This window comes from Camelus bactrianus, chromosome 3 (genome assembly GCF_048773025.1).
Source record: "Camelus bactrianus isolate YW-2024 breed Bactrian camel chromosome 3, ASM4877302v1, whole genome shotgun sequence".
In the NCBI taxonomy this organism is placed as follows: Eukaryota; Metazoa; Chordata; class Mammalia; order Artiodactyla; family Camelidae; genus Camelus; species Camelus bactrianus.
In genome coordinates, this window is record NC_133541.1 from 2,177,119 (window position 1) to 2,194,068 (window position 16,950).

At 61.8% G+C, this 16,950-nt stretch overlaps 1 protein-coding gene across 1 annotated transcript in view; it reads right to left on the reverse strand.

Annotated features, from left to right (window-relative positions):
• LOC105081246 (uncharacterized) overlaps positions 1-15,263 on the reverse strand; it is a 37,241-nt gene extending 21,978 nt beyond the window's left edge. The window contains exons 1-9 of the mRNA XM_045506907.2: positions 15,214-15,263; positions 14,016-14,100; positions 12,111-12,332; positions 5,786-5,964; positions 5,406-5,507; positions 4,022-4,146; positions 3,397-3,552; positions 1,156-1,247; positions 209-243 (exon numbers count right to left, since the gene is read on the reverse strand). Of these exons, the coding sequence (XP_045362863.2) occupies positions 209-243; positions 1,156-1,247; positions 3,397-3,552; positions 4,022-4,146; positions 5,406-5,507; positions 5,786-5,964; positions 12,111-12,332; positions 14,016-14,100; positions 15,214-15,263 (1,046 nt within the window). The remainder of the gene's footprint in view (positions 1-208; positions 244-1,155; positions 1,248-3,396; positions 3,553-4,021; positions 4,147-5,405; positions 5,508-5,785; positions 5,965-12,110; positions 12,333-14,015; positions 14,101-15,213) is intronic.
• Positions 15,264-16,950: the final 1,687 nt, after the last annotated feature.

Below are 16,950 nucleotides of genomic sequence, written 5' to 3' on the forward strand. Positions count from 1 at the left end.
GTCCTTGGAGTAAGAAAGACTCTTTAAGGCAAGCCAGCTAAGGGGTGGGAGGGATATACAGCTCAGTGGTAGACACATGCTTAGTGTGCATAAGGTCCTGGTTCAATCCCCAGTACTTCCATTAACAATAACAACAAAATTTAAAGCAAGCCAGTTAAGAAGAGAAATAGCTATTTTCAGACACAAAACTAGTATGATTATGACTTACCCACGTACAGATGAACTCAGGATGTTATGTGCCTTCTGTGGGAATAAATGGAAATTCATAAAGTGAAAAACAAGTGGTAGACACTAGGCTTCTTCTTATTCAAAATTGAAGTTAATTTTAGTTGATTTTGAGCAATGGAACCTCAGATTCTCCTGGGTCCTGGGACAGGATCTCACTGCAGGCAGCTCTCCCCTCAACCCCTGTAACACGCAGACGTGTCTTCACTTTGATAGGAACGGGGAGTGGGCTGGCTGGGTCACATGAGAAATCTGAATTCCCCTCTTTAGAAAATGCCAAACTTCGGTGCAGAGCCGGGCAGTTTTACATCCCCACCAGCAATGCAGGTCTCTGGTTCCGGCCACGCTGATGGCTGTGTGGTGGTGTCTCATTGCCCTTTTAATTTGTTTCCTTAGCATTGAATGATGCTGACTGTCTTTTCCTGACCTTATCCGCCACCCACAGATCCTCCTGGGTGAACGGCTTGTTCAAGTCTTTTGCCCTTTTTAGAAAAAAACTGGCCATTTTTCTTGTGACTTAGTTTTGAAAGTTGTATACATAGTCTGGATGCAAGTATATGACTTGCAAATAATTTCTGTCTCTTTCTTAGTGGTGACCTTTGAAGAGTAAATGCTTTTCATTTTGATGCAGATCAGCTGCAGAAATGGGGGGCCTGCAAGAGGTGAGCCCTGTGCTTTGATCCTGTGGTGAGTGAGTGTGGAAACGACAACACACACGTGCACACGAGACGCCAAACACACACGCGTACGCACCACACACACGCACTGTGTCACACACACCACACACGCACACACACAGCCACATACATGCACATGCCAACACAGGATTAAGCACTGCGCTGAAGAGGTGCTGGCTGCCAGGTGACCTGGGCCTCCTGCCCGCGTGAGCCTGTGGGGAAGGACAGATGGTGGTACCTGTAGCAATCCCACCTGTGAGGCCTTGTCTCTTGTCTGCGACGCAGCCAAATTGCGCTGTTGACGGCCCCAGATCACGTAATCATATGTGCTCAACTTCTTGTTCACTGGAAGGGAGAGAGGAGCAGGGCAGGTGGCCATCCGTCCACGCACGCTGGCCCACCTGTGCCCGGGGCCCCGCTCAGCCCCGCTGGGGAGAGTCCCCTGCACCCCCTGCCCACACGTGCACATGTGGTGAGTGCTGTGCCTGGCTGGCTCTGGCTGGGGCAGAAGTGCTCAGGTCACTAACAGTGAACGTCAGACACATCTGTCAGTAGAAACCCTGGTGCTGGAAAGGGTTCTGGGCCTGCTTCAGCCCCGTGCCTTCATAGACGAGCCAAATTTTCCATCTTTCTTTCTCTAAAAACTGACAGACGTGAGAACAGATGGTTTACAATTATTCCTGGGAAGTGAAAAGGGCTGCCCACAGAAGCCTACTTGCAGCCGGAGGAGCAGCGGGGCTGCGGCCCCGACAGCCCATGGACCACGGAGGCTGCCGCCCCACTGGGCCTGCCCTGGGCTCGGAGCCCTCTCGGCCGGCCCCTCCCTGGGGCTTCTCCAAGGCTTTGTTCTGTTTTGGGTTTGGTTTTGGTTTTGGTTTTGTTTGGCTTGACTTATCTCTCTTGATGCCTCCCCCGCCCCGTCTTCCGTCCCTGTCAGACCCAGCCGGTTTGAGGATGTAAACTCGTACTTGTCTATATTCCAGTGATGAGTGGACATTTGTTCACTCTTTTGCCCGAGTTTGCACAAATGCCATCAGAATCAGGTGTCAGCACGCCCAGAGCTCACCCTCTCCCGAGCGAGTTTCCTGTAACACCTCGTAACCCGATGGGAGTCAGAAATGATTTGCAGACACAGAACTCAGCACCCCACGGGCAGGGGCCGGGGCCGGGGACACTGAGTGAAAGTCGCCTGGTCTTCCCAGGTGGCAGGTGCCCAGGTAGCTGGTAGCTGGGGGTCCCTGACTCCCCCCACACCCTTCAAGGCGTTTTCTCTCCTGTTTGTTCCGTGATTCGGGGTTTCCTCCGACCATCACTGGCTCTCTCTGCGTCCTCACCAAGGGTCTCACGCACACTCAGTGCTGAGGACTTGTCACAATGTCCCTTGCCAAGCATCACAGTTTGACCCCACTGCTGTCTCAGCAGCCCTGCCTCGGGGCGCTCCCATCCACGTGGTCCCAGCCCCGCCATGCTCTTTTCTCACCATGCCCTGGCCTGAGCCACTCCGGCGTGGGGCGTCCACACGCAGGACAAGGGAGGCCACTGGCCAACAGCTCCTGGGGAGCTAGCCTGGCCAGCAGCCAGGGGTGAGCAGGAAGGGTCGTCCTGACCGAGGCCTCGGGTCAGACCCAGGGCCGGGGGACAGCTAAGCTCTGCTGGACTCCGGACCACAGAAACTGAGGGTCATGGATGCGTGTTTAAAAGGAGCTGCCTTTTAGGGTAATTTAACTATAACTGACCATAACCAACAGCCCGACTTTCTCCTGCAAATCTACTCTTTGATGTTCAAAGACCCTAAAATCGCCCCTTCAGTTCTGAACACAGTGTATCCCGTCCTGAGGGCCTCCTGGGCCCCTTAATCAGTGAGGGCGCACACCTGCCCTCTTGGAGGTTCCTGTCCCTCCATCTCCAGCGGCACTCAGTCCGGAGGATTTTGTTCTCCGGGCTCCCCTCTCGTCCTTGCCGACTCCCCATGTCATCCCCAGTGGCTGCCCCAGCCCCTGGTGCCCGGGGATTCTGTCTGCAAACTGCCTATCGCCCCCGCCCCCGCCAGCTGCGCAGCGAGGAGAGCCTCGCCTGCAGCCTGGGGCGCCCAGTGCTGGTGCTGTGCCCTTCTCTGGCTCAGCCGGGGGCATGCGGCCGGCCCGGCTCCCACGGCCACAGTGGGCCCCCGCCCCTCTCCTGCGAGCCTCTCTTCCAGGGACCGCTTCCCAGGGTGGGGGAGGTCCTGCCACACACAGCGCCGCAGAGATGCTAGGAAACCGCCCTCCCCTCAGCAGGTCGGTTAGTGGATAACATCTCGCTCGACCACCTTTCAGGTCTCCTTGGACCAGTTTAGCCCTGCTGCCCCTCTCGGGGGTCTCTCCTCTTCCTGTAATTTGTCCTTTGTGCTTTGAGCTGGCTTCTGGTGGAGACTGACCGAGGGACTGCCTGCCCCGGGACACGTGTGAGCACGACGGGGAAAGGCCTGCAGGGGTGGGGGAACGGGGGCGCGTACTCAGGTAGAGGTGGAAGAAGAGCAGATGCCCCAGCAGCAGGAGGTTGGCAGCGTTCAGCAGCAGCATGGACGCCCCTAAGGTCAGCACCACCGGCGTCTTCGTCCTTGTTGGGAACAGTGGGAGGAACAGCACCCACGTGTGCTCGTTGGAGATGCCTGATGGGGACACAGGGTGGGCGCGCCTCCAGCACCTGCTGACGCACAGCGCCTCTCCCCAGGTGGCACCTGCCACAGAACTTGGCAGTGGGGGAGGGAATGCCAGCCTAGGGAGAGCCTCCCCGCCCAGGTGACGGCTGGCTCAGGGCGGGCGGCCCATCACACAGGGCTTTGCAGGCCCTGCCTCCCTCCACGGCGGTCACGGGGGGCAGACCCCACTCTGGGTGCCTGATGCTACTGGAAGCACAGCCTGGAGCCACCACACCAGTGTCCTTGGGTCCCAAACTTGCCCCCTGTGGGCTTGGGAACCTGCTGGGCTGGGGGGTGGGTCCTGGCCTGTGGCCCTTGCAGGGGTGGGGGCGCCAGGCTGCAGTGCCCACCCCACCCACCCAGCCTGGGGCAAGCCAGGCTGACCTCCCCTGGGATGAAGACTTCACTGGGAAGGTAGCGGGGCTGCAGGAGCACGTACTTCGGTAGTGTTGGTCCGCGCGCAGCTCCACAGGGTTGACTACGTACTGGATGAAGATGTACAGCAAGATGCCCGCTACACAGAGCATGCCCACGAAGGCCGAGGCCACGGAGCTGAAGAAGAACCTGCGGGAGAGGCAGAGCCAGGCTCAGCGCCGGGAGACGGCCAGCCGGCGTGCGCACAGATGGGGCCGGCGGCCCCACTAAGCCCACGCCTGACCCTCAGATCTTCCTCCCATCACTCTTTCCTCTGGGCTTTTCTCTCCAGCTCTAGAGGTGACCCCCCGATCCCTGAGCCGCGCGGCCCCACCTGCCGCGCAGTTTGCACGTGACCTTTCACTCAGTCCACAGGAGGCTGGAGGAGGGTGACCACCCAGTTCACAGCAGGGAAACTGAGGCTCAGAGACAGTGTGACCATCCAAGCAGGACCGCGTTCAGCTCAACCCGGCCCAGCCCAACCCGGCCCAGCCCCTGTGGGGCTCCCTCCTGGCCACGAGTCGCTGGGCCCACCGAGCTCTGAAATCATGGCAGATGAGCCCTGTGGCCCTCAGCCTGGAGCCGGGACTGGTGAACAGAATCCGCACGTGGCCACGTGGTGGGCGTGCGGGCCACCCTGTGGGGAGGGCACGGGCCCACAGGCACAGAAGCCAGCGTGCTGATCTCAGCGCTCGGGAACTGGGCCACTCTGTGCCTAGGGACCACACACCCGCAAGGGCCCTTGGGCTTCGCTATTAGACCCGAACACGTTTCCTGCACAAAGACACAGAGAATGGTCTGTTCATCGAAAACGTAAACTCCGGGCAGCAGCACCCAGAAGGAGCTCTAAGACGCCTTCTTCCAGTCTGTCTGCCACTCGCCCTGAGCGCTTCAGTGCTGAACAAAGTCTCTTGTTCACCTGAAATCTAGTTGGTTCCTCACTCTTTCCTGTCTTTATGTGAGGGCTCAGCCGTGAATGTTGTCCAGGGGCAGGTGGACACCCCACCGGCTCAGGAGGAAGATGTCTGGGGCCTCTCGTCCCCCTGAGTGACCCTTGCTGTAGGCCAGGCCCCGGCCCATCCAGCTGACTCTGCCCAGGGACCCATGCCCTGTCCACGAGGCTTCCTGGCCCCTCTGGGAGTGCCCAGCCCCGCCTGCTCTGTGCTTGGAGCCCCTGTCGGAACCTCCTGTGGGGCCCCTCGGAGCCCGGCCCACCTGGTCCTCTTCATGGTCAGAGCCACACCCTCCCCCCCCACCCAGGGCAGCCAGACCTCCAGGTGAACAGCCAGCAAGGAAGCCCACCCTGGGGGAGGAGGGACCCAGCCAGAGTGAGGCCGGAGCTCCCCCCAGCCCTGCCGTCCTGGGCTTCCTCCTCTGGGGAGGACGAGAGGGCCCAGCCCTGCCCTCACCAGTAATTCCTGGTCCCTACGCAGTTGTTTAGCCACTTGCAGTGGTGGTCGAAGCCCTCGACACACTTGTTGCAGTAGCTGCAGTGTTTGGCTTTTGCGCTCCTGGAAGGAAGAGTTAGGGGGGAACCTGTCAGCAGGCTGTGCAGTGGGGATGCCGGAGTCCCCATCTGCCCGCAGCGGCGATGCCTCCCCATGTGCGCCTGCCATGTGGCAGCCGGGCCTGAGGCTGAGGCCGGAGTCAGATCCCTCTCCATCACCCACGAGGTCCCCGGGCCCTGACCAGCCTGGGCTGCGACCTGGGTGGGGAGAGGGGTTCATCGGAGAGACCCAAGGCAGAGGGCTCTCCTGCCCCGGATCTGGGGGCCCTGCGCGGCACTCACACGGTGACCTCGCACAGATGGCAATAACGGTTCTGGATCACATGCAGGTATTTGGACCGGTCGAAGGTCGGCACAGGCTCTGCGTAGTTCTTTTTCATGCGGACGTTGGTATCAGCCGGATCGATGGAAACCGCAATCACGTGGACCAAGAAGTGGAACAAGAAAAGCCCACCAGTCACCTGCAGAAGGCGCGTCAAGGAAAGACTCGGCCTGGTCAGCACCCCACCAGGGCCTGCGAGGGGAGGCCCGGTGTCGGGCCCCCCAGCCACCGGGAGCCACCAGAGCCTGGCCAGCGGCAGGGGCCAAGGACACCCCTCCTGCACCCCTGCGGCCAGCAGACCCAGCCCAAATCCTTCTCTCTCAAGGGACAGAGCAGGGCACCCTGGAGGCTGTGGCTCGCCCGCACTTCACTGAGGCAGCGGGAGAGGCCAGCGTGTGCCATGGGCATCGGAGGTGGGGGGATACTTGGGGCAGAGGGGCCACGGTGACCACATGTGTCATCAAGAAAAGGAGGAGGGCCAGAGGGAGGGAGGGTGCAGACTCCCACCCGTGAGCCTCATGGCAAGTGGGCACGAGCTCTGTCTCTGCTTCTGTCTCTGCCTCTGTCTCTCTGTCTCTGTCTCTGTCTGTCTCTCCCCCATTCCAGGACCCTCAGGCTCTCTCCAGCTCCCCCTCCCTCCAGGGCTCCCAGGGTAAAATCAAGCCCTCAGACCCCACCCGCTCCGCCTCCTCTCCAGGGACCAACACACTGTCCCCATGGAAACCAAACAGAAGGGGCCGAAGCGCCAGCCTGGCCTCGCTGTCAGCCCTGCCCTGCTTCCCAGGATGAAGTTTGAGCCAGGAGGGTTCAGGGTTTACAGGCCCGGCTCCTGCGAGGGCGGCCTGGGTGTGGCGGGGAAATGCTCCCCCATCGCCTGCGAGGTGTCCTCTGTGTGGCGGAGTGGGTGCAAAGCTGTGTGGGCTCAGGCCCCAGGGGGGCTGTACAGAGGCCCATGGGCAGCGCAGGCTCTGAGCAGGGCGTCCTCCCTGGGTCCAGGGTCTGCCAGCCTCGCCTGCAACGCTCAGCCTTGCGGAGCAGCCCAGGGGCTCAGGGCTTGTGTTCACAGGCGTGGTGCTGCCTGGGCAAGGCCGGTAGGACACAGCCACAGTGCACAGTGAGACTCAGGGGGAGCTGGTTTGGCCAAAGCTGTGGGTGCAGAAGTGACAGGGCCCAGCTGGGCCTGGCTGGGGACACAGAGACCACCATGAGGGCGAGCGGGAGCTGGGGGCCAGGGTCCAGACGGGAGGCTGGTGCCCAGGCCAAGGGTGGGCAGGCACACAGCCAGCAGGATGTGGAAAGAGGGAGGGAGAGATGGGTGACAACCAGTCAGGCCCGGGGGAGCCCACAGGGGACAGGACTGGCCAGATCCCTCAGTGCCACCCACCAAGGATGCGGTGACACGGAGGCTCCTCCCGTGGCTGCAGGACCCTGCAGGAGGGGCTGTGGGTACAGCCTGGGCCTCTGCTGACGAGCAGACTGAGCTGTGCTCCTGTCCGGGGGGCGGGCCCGTGGGCAGGAGGTCAGTGGCTAGGCCGCACTGTCATAGCGCGTGACCCCAACTCCACCCCAGCATGCTGGTCCCCTGAACCCACCCCCGGAGCTTCCTCTGACGCGCAGCACTGTTTGTGTGGTTACCAGGGCAACGGGAGCGCGGATGGCAGCTGGGACAAGGAGATGCGGCAGGAAGCCCAGGTGCAGCCCCTTCCTCTGGGAAGCTAGAGGGGAGCTGTCGCTGTCAGATGCTGGCAGACAGGGGCCGGAGGTGGATGCAAGGAGGGCAGCAGGTGGGCAGCTGAAGTGTGGCCCAAGCAATCCACCTGCACGTCCACACTCGGCTCCACACGAGGCCAGCACCAGGGAGAGCATGTTGGGACAGTAGCCCTCATGGCGGAGGGCCCGGGTGCCTGACCTGAACCTAGCAGGCAGCTAGCTTCCTGTGCCCCTGACACCTGCTGGTGCCGTGAGCAGGCGTTTCTCAGGGCGCTGCTTCTGGGGGACCCCGAGATCCCAGGGCAGTGTGCTGCCTGGATACAGTGGGAGAAGCAGCCACGGCCTCTGGACATCGGGTGTCCCCTGCAGGCACTGTGACACCCACCTCTGTGAGTGGAGACCAGCCCCCCGTCTGACCCACCAGGTCACCCCAGGAGAGGCGTTGGTGAGCGACAATTGGCTGCATTTGCCCAAGACGACCTGGCCGCTCCTGCCATGGGCCAGGCACCGAGTGGCCGTCGGGGCCCCCGGGTAGAGGGTGCCACAGGGTGCGAGCCACACCCTCAGTTGCCCGCTTTCACTTTTGGCTGTAATTTTATCTCAGGAGAGTCTTAGGTTCAAGTTAGTAATAAAAAGAACCGGGTTCCCAGTCTCACTTCCACCGCGAGGCAGCGGCCCTGGGCGGCCCTGAGGACAAGCCACAGGTCCCCTAGCAACTATCTGCGTTCAGTAAATAAACAGCGCCGGGCGCCAGCCCAGGACACACGTCCGGTCCTGCGGCAGGAGGGCGGGAGCCCGGCGGGCGGAACTCCAGCTGCCCCAGTCACGTCTCATCACAGCGGCGCCCCCTCCCCACCCGAGCGTCCCCACCGCAACACAGGGTCCCCACCACGCCCCAGGCCCTCCCTCCCGCACGCAGCGGGCAGCCGCGCTGCTCCTTCCTGGCTCCCCTGGGCTGCCTGAAGTCCCGCTGCCCTGGCCACGGACCCTGCCTTTCCCAGGGCCCAGCGGTCACCTCCATGCCTGGCCCTGTGGGCACCAAATGACGCCGGTGCCCCACAGTGGCCAGAGAAGGGCACCCCAGTGCAGCTGCCAGGGCCTAAGGGACACCGCTGGGCCAGTGGCGGGTGCCAGGCAGGAAACTGGACTGGAAAACACGCCCCCCCAGGTAGTCTGAGCTCTGAACAGGCAGGGACGCCATCCTGCACACACCACTTGGGTCAGGCAGGAGGGGCCGTGCAGACTGGGCACCACCAGGGGCCAGTGCTGTCAGGAGAAGGTGCCAGTCCCCATGGGCGGGGACAGCTCCGAGCTCGGCAGAGAGCTGGTGAGAACGTGGAGTGACTGTTCGCAGAGAGAGGGGCCACCACCAAGACCACAAGGCCACTCAGCTAAGCTACGGTCCAAGGAGGGTGCAGACAGTGGGTCACAGCCCAGCACGTGAGCACCCACTGCTGGGGCCGGACTGTGTCCCCAGAGATGCTGAAGTCCTGACCCCCAGGGCCTGTGAGGATTTTACTTGAAAATGGGGTCTTTGCAGATGATCAAGTTAAGATGAGGTCGTCAGGGGAGGGGTCCTTATAAGGAGAGACCATCAGGACGCAGACACACGCAGAGGGCGGCCTGCGAGGGTGCAGAGAAGCAGCAGCTACAGCCGAGGGGGTCCAGGTCCTGGCACGCTTCGACCTCGGGCCTCTGGGCCCAGAACTGAGAGACAATACGTTTCTCGGTTTAAGCTGCCCTGCTGCGGGCGTAATTACCATCTACGGGAGTTTCAGAGGATGGGAGGGTGGGAGGACAGGACCCCTGCAAGTGCTCCAACCATGGGGAGGGACGGCCCGCCCGCAAGGAGCAGCCTCCCGGGGCGCCAGACTGTGGGGCAGGATGCTGTGCTGGCCTGAGCCCTGACCAGACCCTGGGCTTGACCTCCAAGGAAGCACGTTGTGGGCCATTAGATTACAAGACAGGGTGCCTGAGTGGTCGTACAGTGACTGCTCAGCTCACTGTGACAAGACACAAGTCGTGTGGGGTGACGTGGGGCTGTGACTGTGGCTTCAGAAAGCTGCCCGGCCCAAGTGGACAGGAGGCTGGAGGCACCCAGGACCGGTCGTGCTGCTGTTCGGCTCCTGTGGGTCCAACATTTTCAGGGCCCCAGGAATGGGGGAGGCCGGGCCGAGGGCTCAGACCTCAGGCCAGGGCGGGGTCTGCACAGTGGGGACCCACAGCTCATCACTGAAACAAAGACCTGTCACCTGGGCGTGGGGCGGGGGCAGGGGCAGGGCCTGCGTTTCCCCCATGTGTGTCCAGGGCACCGGATGCCTGCCCACCTGGCTTGGGACTCCCTGGGACCTGGAGCATTAGGAGCCTCTCTGGACGACGGCTTCCTCCCGGGGCCCAGGGGAGCAGGGCTATGCAGGGCATGCTGCCTCACCCTTGCCTGGGCTGCGGTCCTGCCGGCCCAGCAGGCTTGTTCTCTGGCCATCGCAGAGGGCTGGCCCACACGGGCCCGGCTGCCACCTGCAAACAGGATGCTGTTGCAGGAAGGACCGAACGAGGGAACATGGGGGTGAGTGGCTGGAAAGGGGTCCCTTTGTAACTAGTCTCCCCTCAGAACACTCTCCTGGACCCCTGGCAAGCCTCCCCTGCTAACCAGCTGGGCTCGGCCCACTAAAGTCCCACCACCGTGACCCGGGGACCCTGCCCTTCCCAGAGCCCAGGGGTCACCTCCACGCCTGGCCCTATGGGCGCCAAATGACGCTGGTGCCCCCCAGTGGCCAGAGAAGGGCACCCCAGCACCGACAGTGGGGCCTGGTCAGGGCAGCTGGCCCTAGAGACGGAATCGAGTCGGCCAGATGGGATGGTCAAGGAGGACAGAGGAGGCCTCCGTCCCTGCGCCCGTGTGCGTGGCAGTGTGGGCGTACACGGTGTGGCTGGTCTGTGGCTGCGCATCACGTGTGTGTTTGTTTGTGTGTATCTGTGTGTCTGTGGGTCTGAGTGTGCCTGGGCCCAGAGGGTAGTTTACAGCTTTAAGTATAATAAAAAGAAAGAAGGTCTAAAATCAATGATCTAAGCTTCCACCTTGAGAAAGTAGTAAAAGAGCAAATGAAATCCATGGTAATTTGAAAGGGAATCAGTAAAAGTAAAAGCAGAAAATTTTAAAAAGAGAACAGGCAGAGCAGGTCGGTCAGCTCAAACGCTGATTCTTCGGATAATCAGTGAAACTGCCAAACCCTAGGAGGCCTGACGCACCGAGAGCACACACCACGGTGACATCACCACGGCCCCTACAGACTCCGAAGGACAGCTGGAAACCAGTGACTCGCTTTCCTCCAAGAATTTGACAATTTAGATGAAATATTCAAATTTCTTAAAAAACACAGCTGGCCAAAACAGAAGATGAAACAGAAAAGCTGAGAGGCCTTTTCTTTGTTAAGGAAATTGATCCTCGACAACCTTACCACTGAGGATCCGTGGCCTCAGCACCAGCCACAGGCGCGTGAGAGGCAGTCCACGTGGAGGCCGGTCTTCTCTGACCAGCCAAGGCGCGGGCGGCCTGCGCAGCCCACACTTTGCGTGGACTCCTTGAGAAAACGGGGGAACGTCAGTCTGATATTAAGGAATACGTGCGAGCAGCCCATGGGACTTTCTAGGTGGGATAACAGGCTGGTGGTATGGAGACAGAAGTCCCAGACACAGACCGGGAGTCCCACTGAAGGTTCCTGGTGTTTGGGACTTCTAAGGACAGTGTGTGTGTGAGACGGCCACAGGGCGGCAGGGTCTTCACGCTGAGGCCGAGGGCCGAGCCCCTGGGGTCCGCCTCTCTCCTCTGCTTTTTTGAAGCTGGAAGGTGCCGTGGTCAGGCTCGCGTGTCCTTCCCTTTCCCTCTCGCCCACCCACGGCCCCCCTTCTGCACCCCGGGCCCCTCTCCTTGGCCAGCAGTGAGGTCTCCCAGGCCAAGAAGCGGGCAGTGTGGCCATCTCCCTGCTGAGGAGGGCCTGATGCGGGCACAAACACCCTGCTTCTGGAAACTGGTTCCAGTGCCCAGTGGGCAGCAGCACAGCTCGTCCACTGGTGCTAAGGTGTGGCCCCCTCTGTGTGGGCCCAGGTTTCCTGGTCGAGTCTCTCGCTACCCTGATGCCCACCCTGAGGGATCCAAGCAGACATCTCGGCGCCCAGAGCTCTGCCATGGGAGGGGGTCACAAACGTGTGACCTTGGTGGACGGTCTGTGGGGGAGCAGGACTCAGGTGCCTGGTGGAGGGCGGTGGGCACACACACGCCTCAAGTCCCTCCTTGGGGAAACTCACCATTCCTCTTGGACGACACGGACCGACCGCTTCGTCATGGTGGGAAAGCACGTGGCCGGGTCTGTGGACCCCCCCTTGCACCCCTGCCAGAAGGCGCCCCCGTGAAACTCTGACCTGTAGCCAGAAGCCCCAGCCAGCAGGCAGACGGAGGACGGAGAGGGGATTTCAGGCACCATGACACTGGGGGTGCCGGCCGAGAGTGGGAGTGGGTTGGAGGGCAGGGCCGCGCCATCCCTCGCCTTAGATGGCAGCGGTGCCGTGAAAGGATACACCGTAGGCAATGTATCTCCAGTTGGGTGGCAGGAAGGGGATGAAGACGCCGAAGGTAGTGAAGGCCAGGAACAGGAACATGGCCCAGGCTATGGCCTGGAAGAAGTGGAGGGGCCTCGACCAGCCGTTCACCCTGGACAGGCGGGGCGGCAAGGTCTGCGATGCCTTGATGGCTGAGGCCTCCGGGATGACCCGCCGCAAGCTCCTGGCACAGAAGGGCATCTGCAAGACAACGGGAAGCATGGCTGGCCAAGCACTCCTGCCCACGGTGCGTGTGGCCGGGGAGACCCTGGGGCTGGAGCCACCGCCTAGCATCTCCCAGGGTGGCTTGTGGTGACAGTGTCCCCCGGGCCCCAGGCGGGCAGCTACCATCCCTCAAGGCAGGGGACCACCTCCAGCAGCGAGTCAGGGAGGGTTTACAGGGCACAAGGACTCATCAGAAGACCGTTCAGGTGCAGGGGGTCCACGTCAGAAAGAGGCCCCCCTCCCAGGGCACCAGCAGTTGTGCAGGAAAAGCCAGCTTCCGCTGGTGTGACGCGACACGTGTCCACCAGGGGCCCTGCACGTTTCCCTGGAGCCAGGGGAGAGGCCACATTTCCAGGGTCCTGCGTTCTTTCTGCAGGGACGGGGCCTCCGGGCACCTGGGAGTCCCTGGCTGTGGCAGCTGGGAGGGACCATGGCACTTCTGGCCAGTCAGGTGGTCAGGGCTGCCGAGAAGGGGGACCGTGGAGTCAGGGAGACTGTGGGGTGTTTGGGGTGTTGGAGGAGGTGGATGATGCTACCAGCTGCCATAGGTGGAACTTTGAGGAGTTTTAGAAAACTTTGCCCCATTAGGGCCTGTACGCAGCCTTCACTGTCTCTTTAGCATGAAACACAGAGAAAAAGTAGTTGATAAAAATGTGTTACTTTGGGAAGAGACAGGAATGTTGAGAAGTATGCTTCGCCTCCTCTTCTGTGGGCTGTGAATTGCCCCGGGGAGCGTCCCGAGAGTGGGCTTGAGCGGCCGGCCCCTGCTGTTGGTTGTCCACCCTGGTTCTCTGGATGTGACACTGTGTGGAGACGCAGCCGCGTGCGCCTCAGGGAGACGGGCGACTTCAGTTTCATGAAACAAGACCAAGGCATCAGGGGACTAGCGCTCAGGAGGGCCAGCTTGGTTTTCAAACATGAGCCCGAATAGAAACACTCAGATGGAGAAACCACCGGCAGGGGAGGTCCTGCCCAGGCGAACCCTGGGGATCCAGGAGGTCGCGCTGAGGGGCCGGCGCGCGTCTCGGGGCAGACAGCTGGGGGAGCAGTGCCCCTGAGTGAACTCAAGTGCCGTGGACACAACACAGCACTACACAACGTGGACGCTGAGCTGTTAGGGTTTCTGGATGAGGAAATGAAGAGGTTCTAAGAGAAGAAACAAAGAGAAAAAGTGAAGAAATGTCTGTCCTGCGAGGAGACCTCAGGTTTTGGACCTAAGCTGTACACCAAGAATTAGACCATGAACAAAAGAAATCCACCCACGGTGATGAAAGTGTGAACTTGGAGGAAGCAAGGCCTGCGGACGTCCAGGAGTGGGATGGCCCACCACCGGCTCTGACTGGCCTCGGGCTTCGTAACGTCTTCAGTCCTAAACTGGACCAGCCGGGCTGTCCCCAAGGGAGCGGGCGGGAAAGGCCTGGGAGGTGTGGAGACCCAGGTGCACCAACTCAACCTTTCTGAGAGATTTTCTGAAAAGATTTTCTCCATCAAATCTGGCAAAAATTGTGCTGATACAGCAGAGGGCACAGAGACGACTGCGGGTCTGCAGGAAACCCGGCAGAGCTGACCGCTCCCGCTTGGGCCTCGTCTGCCAGCCCCTCGCCAGGCCCACACCGCAGTGACCCGACAGGACCCCAGCCAAACGCAGTGGACACAGACCTGGCGGACCACGGCTGGAGGCCTCTCCTTGCTGGACTCAGTGCTGGAGATCTGGGCCAGCGTGGGTTCTTCCAAATCCTGGGAGCTGGGAGGGAGCAGACAGAAGTTTCTCCCTACAGCGCAGGCTGGCACTGCCTCGTCCCACAGCCCCCTCTAGTGAGCACGTGGCCAGGCCTGAGTAGCACCCCCCGCCGTCTCCCTGTGTGGACAAGGGCCCCCCAGAGGACATGGTCAGAGCCACGCCTGGCTTGTGAGGGCTTGTTCACCTCCCTGCACCTCCAGCCACCCCTCCATCCAACATCGTGCAATGTTCACTTGGGGCCAGGCCTTGACCCCAAGATGGACTGTCCCCCACCTGCATCCCTGGGGATGGACACAGTGGTGCATCCTGGTGATGCAGGGTGGCGGAGAGAGGGGTGCCTTGGTGAGGACCCAGGCTGCGGCAGGTGGGCCCGCCTGGCAGAAGGGCCTCAGTGAGCAACAGCAGGCGGTCAGGAGTCCCGCAACCGCCACACAGAACTGGTCAGGGCCAGCAGGGAGAGGCTCCCTTCCGAACCCGGCCTGAGACGCAGCTGCACATAGCTGCTGCCTGTGAACACACACACACACCACACACATGCCACGTCCGTCACACACCTCACACGCCCACACACCCACAACCACACACACACACAGCACACACTACACACACGCACTCTGAGGTTTCTGGGCCCAGTTCTCACTTCTCCACCTTTTCGGAACTATTTCCTGGGCGTGGAAGCTTGGGTCCCCCATCAGCCACCTCCTCCGCCCTCTGGTGCCCTGTCCTGGTGTCACTTCCTCTGGGACACGTCTGACCGGGCTGTGGGAAGACCACTACGTTGGGCTCGGGGATGAGCCCTGTCTGGGGCATGCTGGTGCCTGGGTCCCCTCTTTGCCCCAGTTTGATTCCTGACTCGTTTCCTGTCGACCCTGGGTCTCTGGGCTGTTTGGTGCTGGGGTGACGCTTGAGGTCATTGTCAACTCCATGTGCCCCACACGGCCACGGCCGGGGTCCACAGGCTCCCCACAGGCCCTTGAGCCAGCCATGGTGCCGGCCAGCCAGGGGCAGGTTGTCCCTGTGTCTCCTGTCCACAGTGCGACATGGCTCCGTCCCACCCTGTCCCCATCCTCCCAGGACGAGGTGCCGGGCTGGGCGACACCACGACCCCTTCCTTACCTGTCACGGGGCATAGGTCCCAGCGGCTTCTGGAACTGTGCTGCAGCCATGTCCGATGTGGCTGGCCTCTCCAGAGCGGAAAAGCACAACTACCTTTGCGCAGTCCAGGCGCAAGTGAGAGGGCTGGGCCTCCCGGTGGACACTTGGACAGCACCCAGGAAGCATCATAAAGCTGAGGCCCCGCCCCTGGGGACACATCACAGTCAGTTGCAGGGGCAGAGCGGGGCGGTTGAGGGGGGATGGGCCCAAGAGCTCCTGGGGGAGAGACCCCCACCACCCCCACGGTCCCTCAGTTAACTTCAGCCCTCAGTTAACAGCTGGAGTCTGTTTCGGTGGCTCATGGGGTGGGGGGGAGGGCGGCCAAGGCGTCTGTCCCAACTTTGCTCCTCACGCTTGACCCCATCAGCTGGTTTTGCTCCAGGAGCTGAGATCCAGGCTCTGTCCAGGGTGCGGTGCCTCCGGGTCACCCCGGGTAGTGTGGCACAGACAGTGCCACCCAAGCCTGCTGCCCGGCTGCCCCCTCTGTGGCCACGAAAGGGCAAAAGCAGAAGGCAAGTTGGGGAGCGTGGGGACGTGGACACTGAGCTGAGCGGGCAGCTCAGGCCAGGACGGCCAGCCCACTGGGTCAGGCGTCTCCCGTCTGGGTCTCAATTCCTAAGCTCAGGAGATCCCTGGCCCCTGCCTGTGGGGTCTGAGGGCTCCTGCCTGAGGGCCTGAATGTGAGTTCATCATCGATGCCCCCCCTTCCCCAGGGGGACAGGGATGGTGGATGGAGGTGTGTCCGCTCTCCCTCCACAGAGGCGTGCCCCACAGGCCCCATCTGCCTGGGCCGTCTCGGAGGTAGAAGGCCGGCCAAGCCGTCTGAAATGTGGTGCTGCAGCCCTGCCGCCTGGTGCCCGTGGCGGCCAGCGGTTGGCCTCCCGACGGGCAGCTCGGCCTGGCCTGGACGGACAGAGGCACAAGGCGAAGGAAGCCAGCAGATTTCGAGACCCTCTGTGTGGGATCGAGGACCATGAGGGAAGGGGCTTCTCCGTGGGTGGGGCCCAGGGCCTCTCTGCTGGCGGGGAGCCAGGCCCACCGGGCTGGCGCTCCAGGTCAGTCCTGCACCACCCAGCCCGTCCAGCCTCACCGTCCTGCTCACCTGGGGCTCCATTTCCTCAGACCACAGTCGTGCCCTTGGCCCAAGAGCACCGTCCTCAGAGAAAGCCTCCATCAGGACGGCAGGGACGCGTCCCTGGAGGCCATGGCTGGCGTGGGCGGGCAGGAGGAGCTGAGGGCCCAGATGCCTCTGACACCACCAGCCTGGGACCCAAGGAATCAGGGCTGCCTGCTCACAGCACCTGCCTGTGGGCAGGCCTGGGCAGAGCTCAGCTGCGCTGCTCCCCACCCAGAAGCCCCTTCCCAGGAGGTGGGAGCCAGGACAGTATCAGACAGCCTCCAATTCGCCGTTGTCCACGGTGTTGCCCACAATCCAGCCCTGAGAAACGTCCCAGGCCCCGAGAAACCCAGCTGACCATGCAGCAGAGGCCCCAGGCTGTGGGGGAGACCAGAACCAGGCTCTCTGGTAACTGAAAACACAGGCGCCCGCAGAAAGGGCAGCTCCCCGCCAGGCGCTGCTCCGACCCCAGCAGACCTGTGTGTCTACATCCTGCACAGAACACGCTTCTCCAGACACATGCAGGGGGTCGATGACCTCAACGCCAGGTGCCCCCCAAGTCCAGCCAGCCCCAGGGCGGC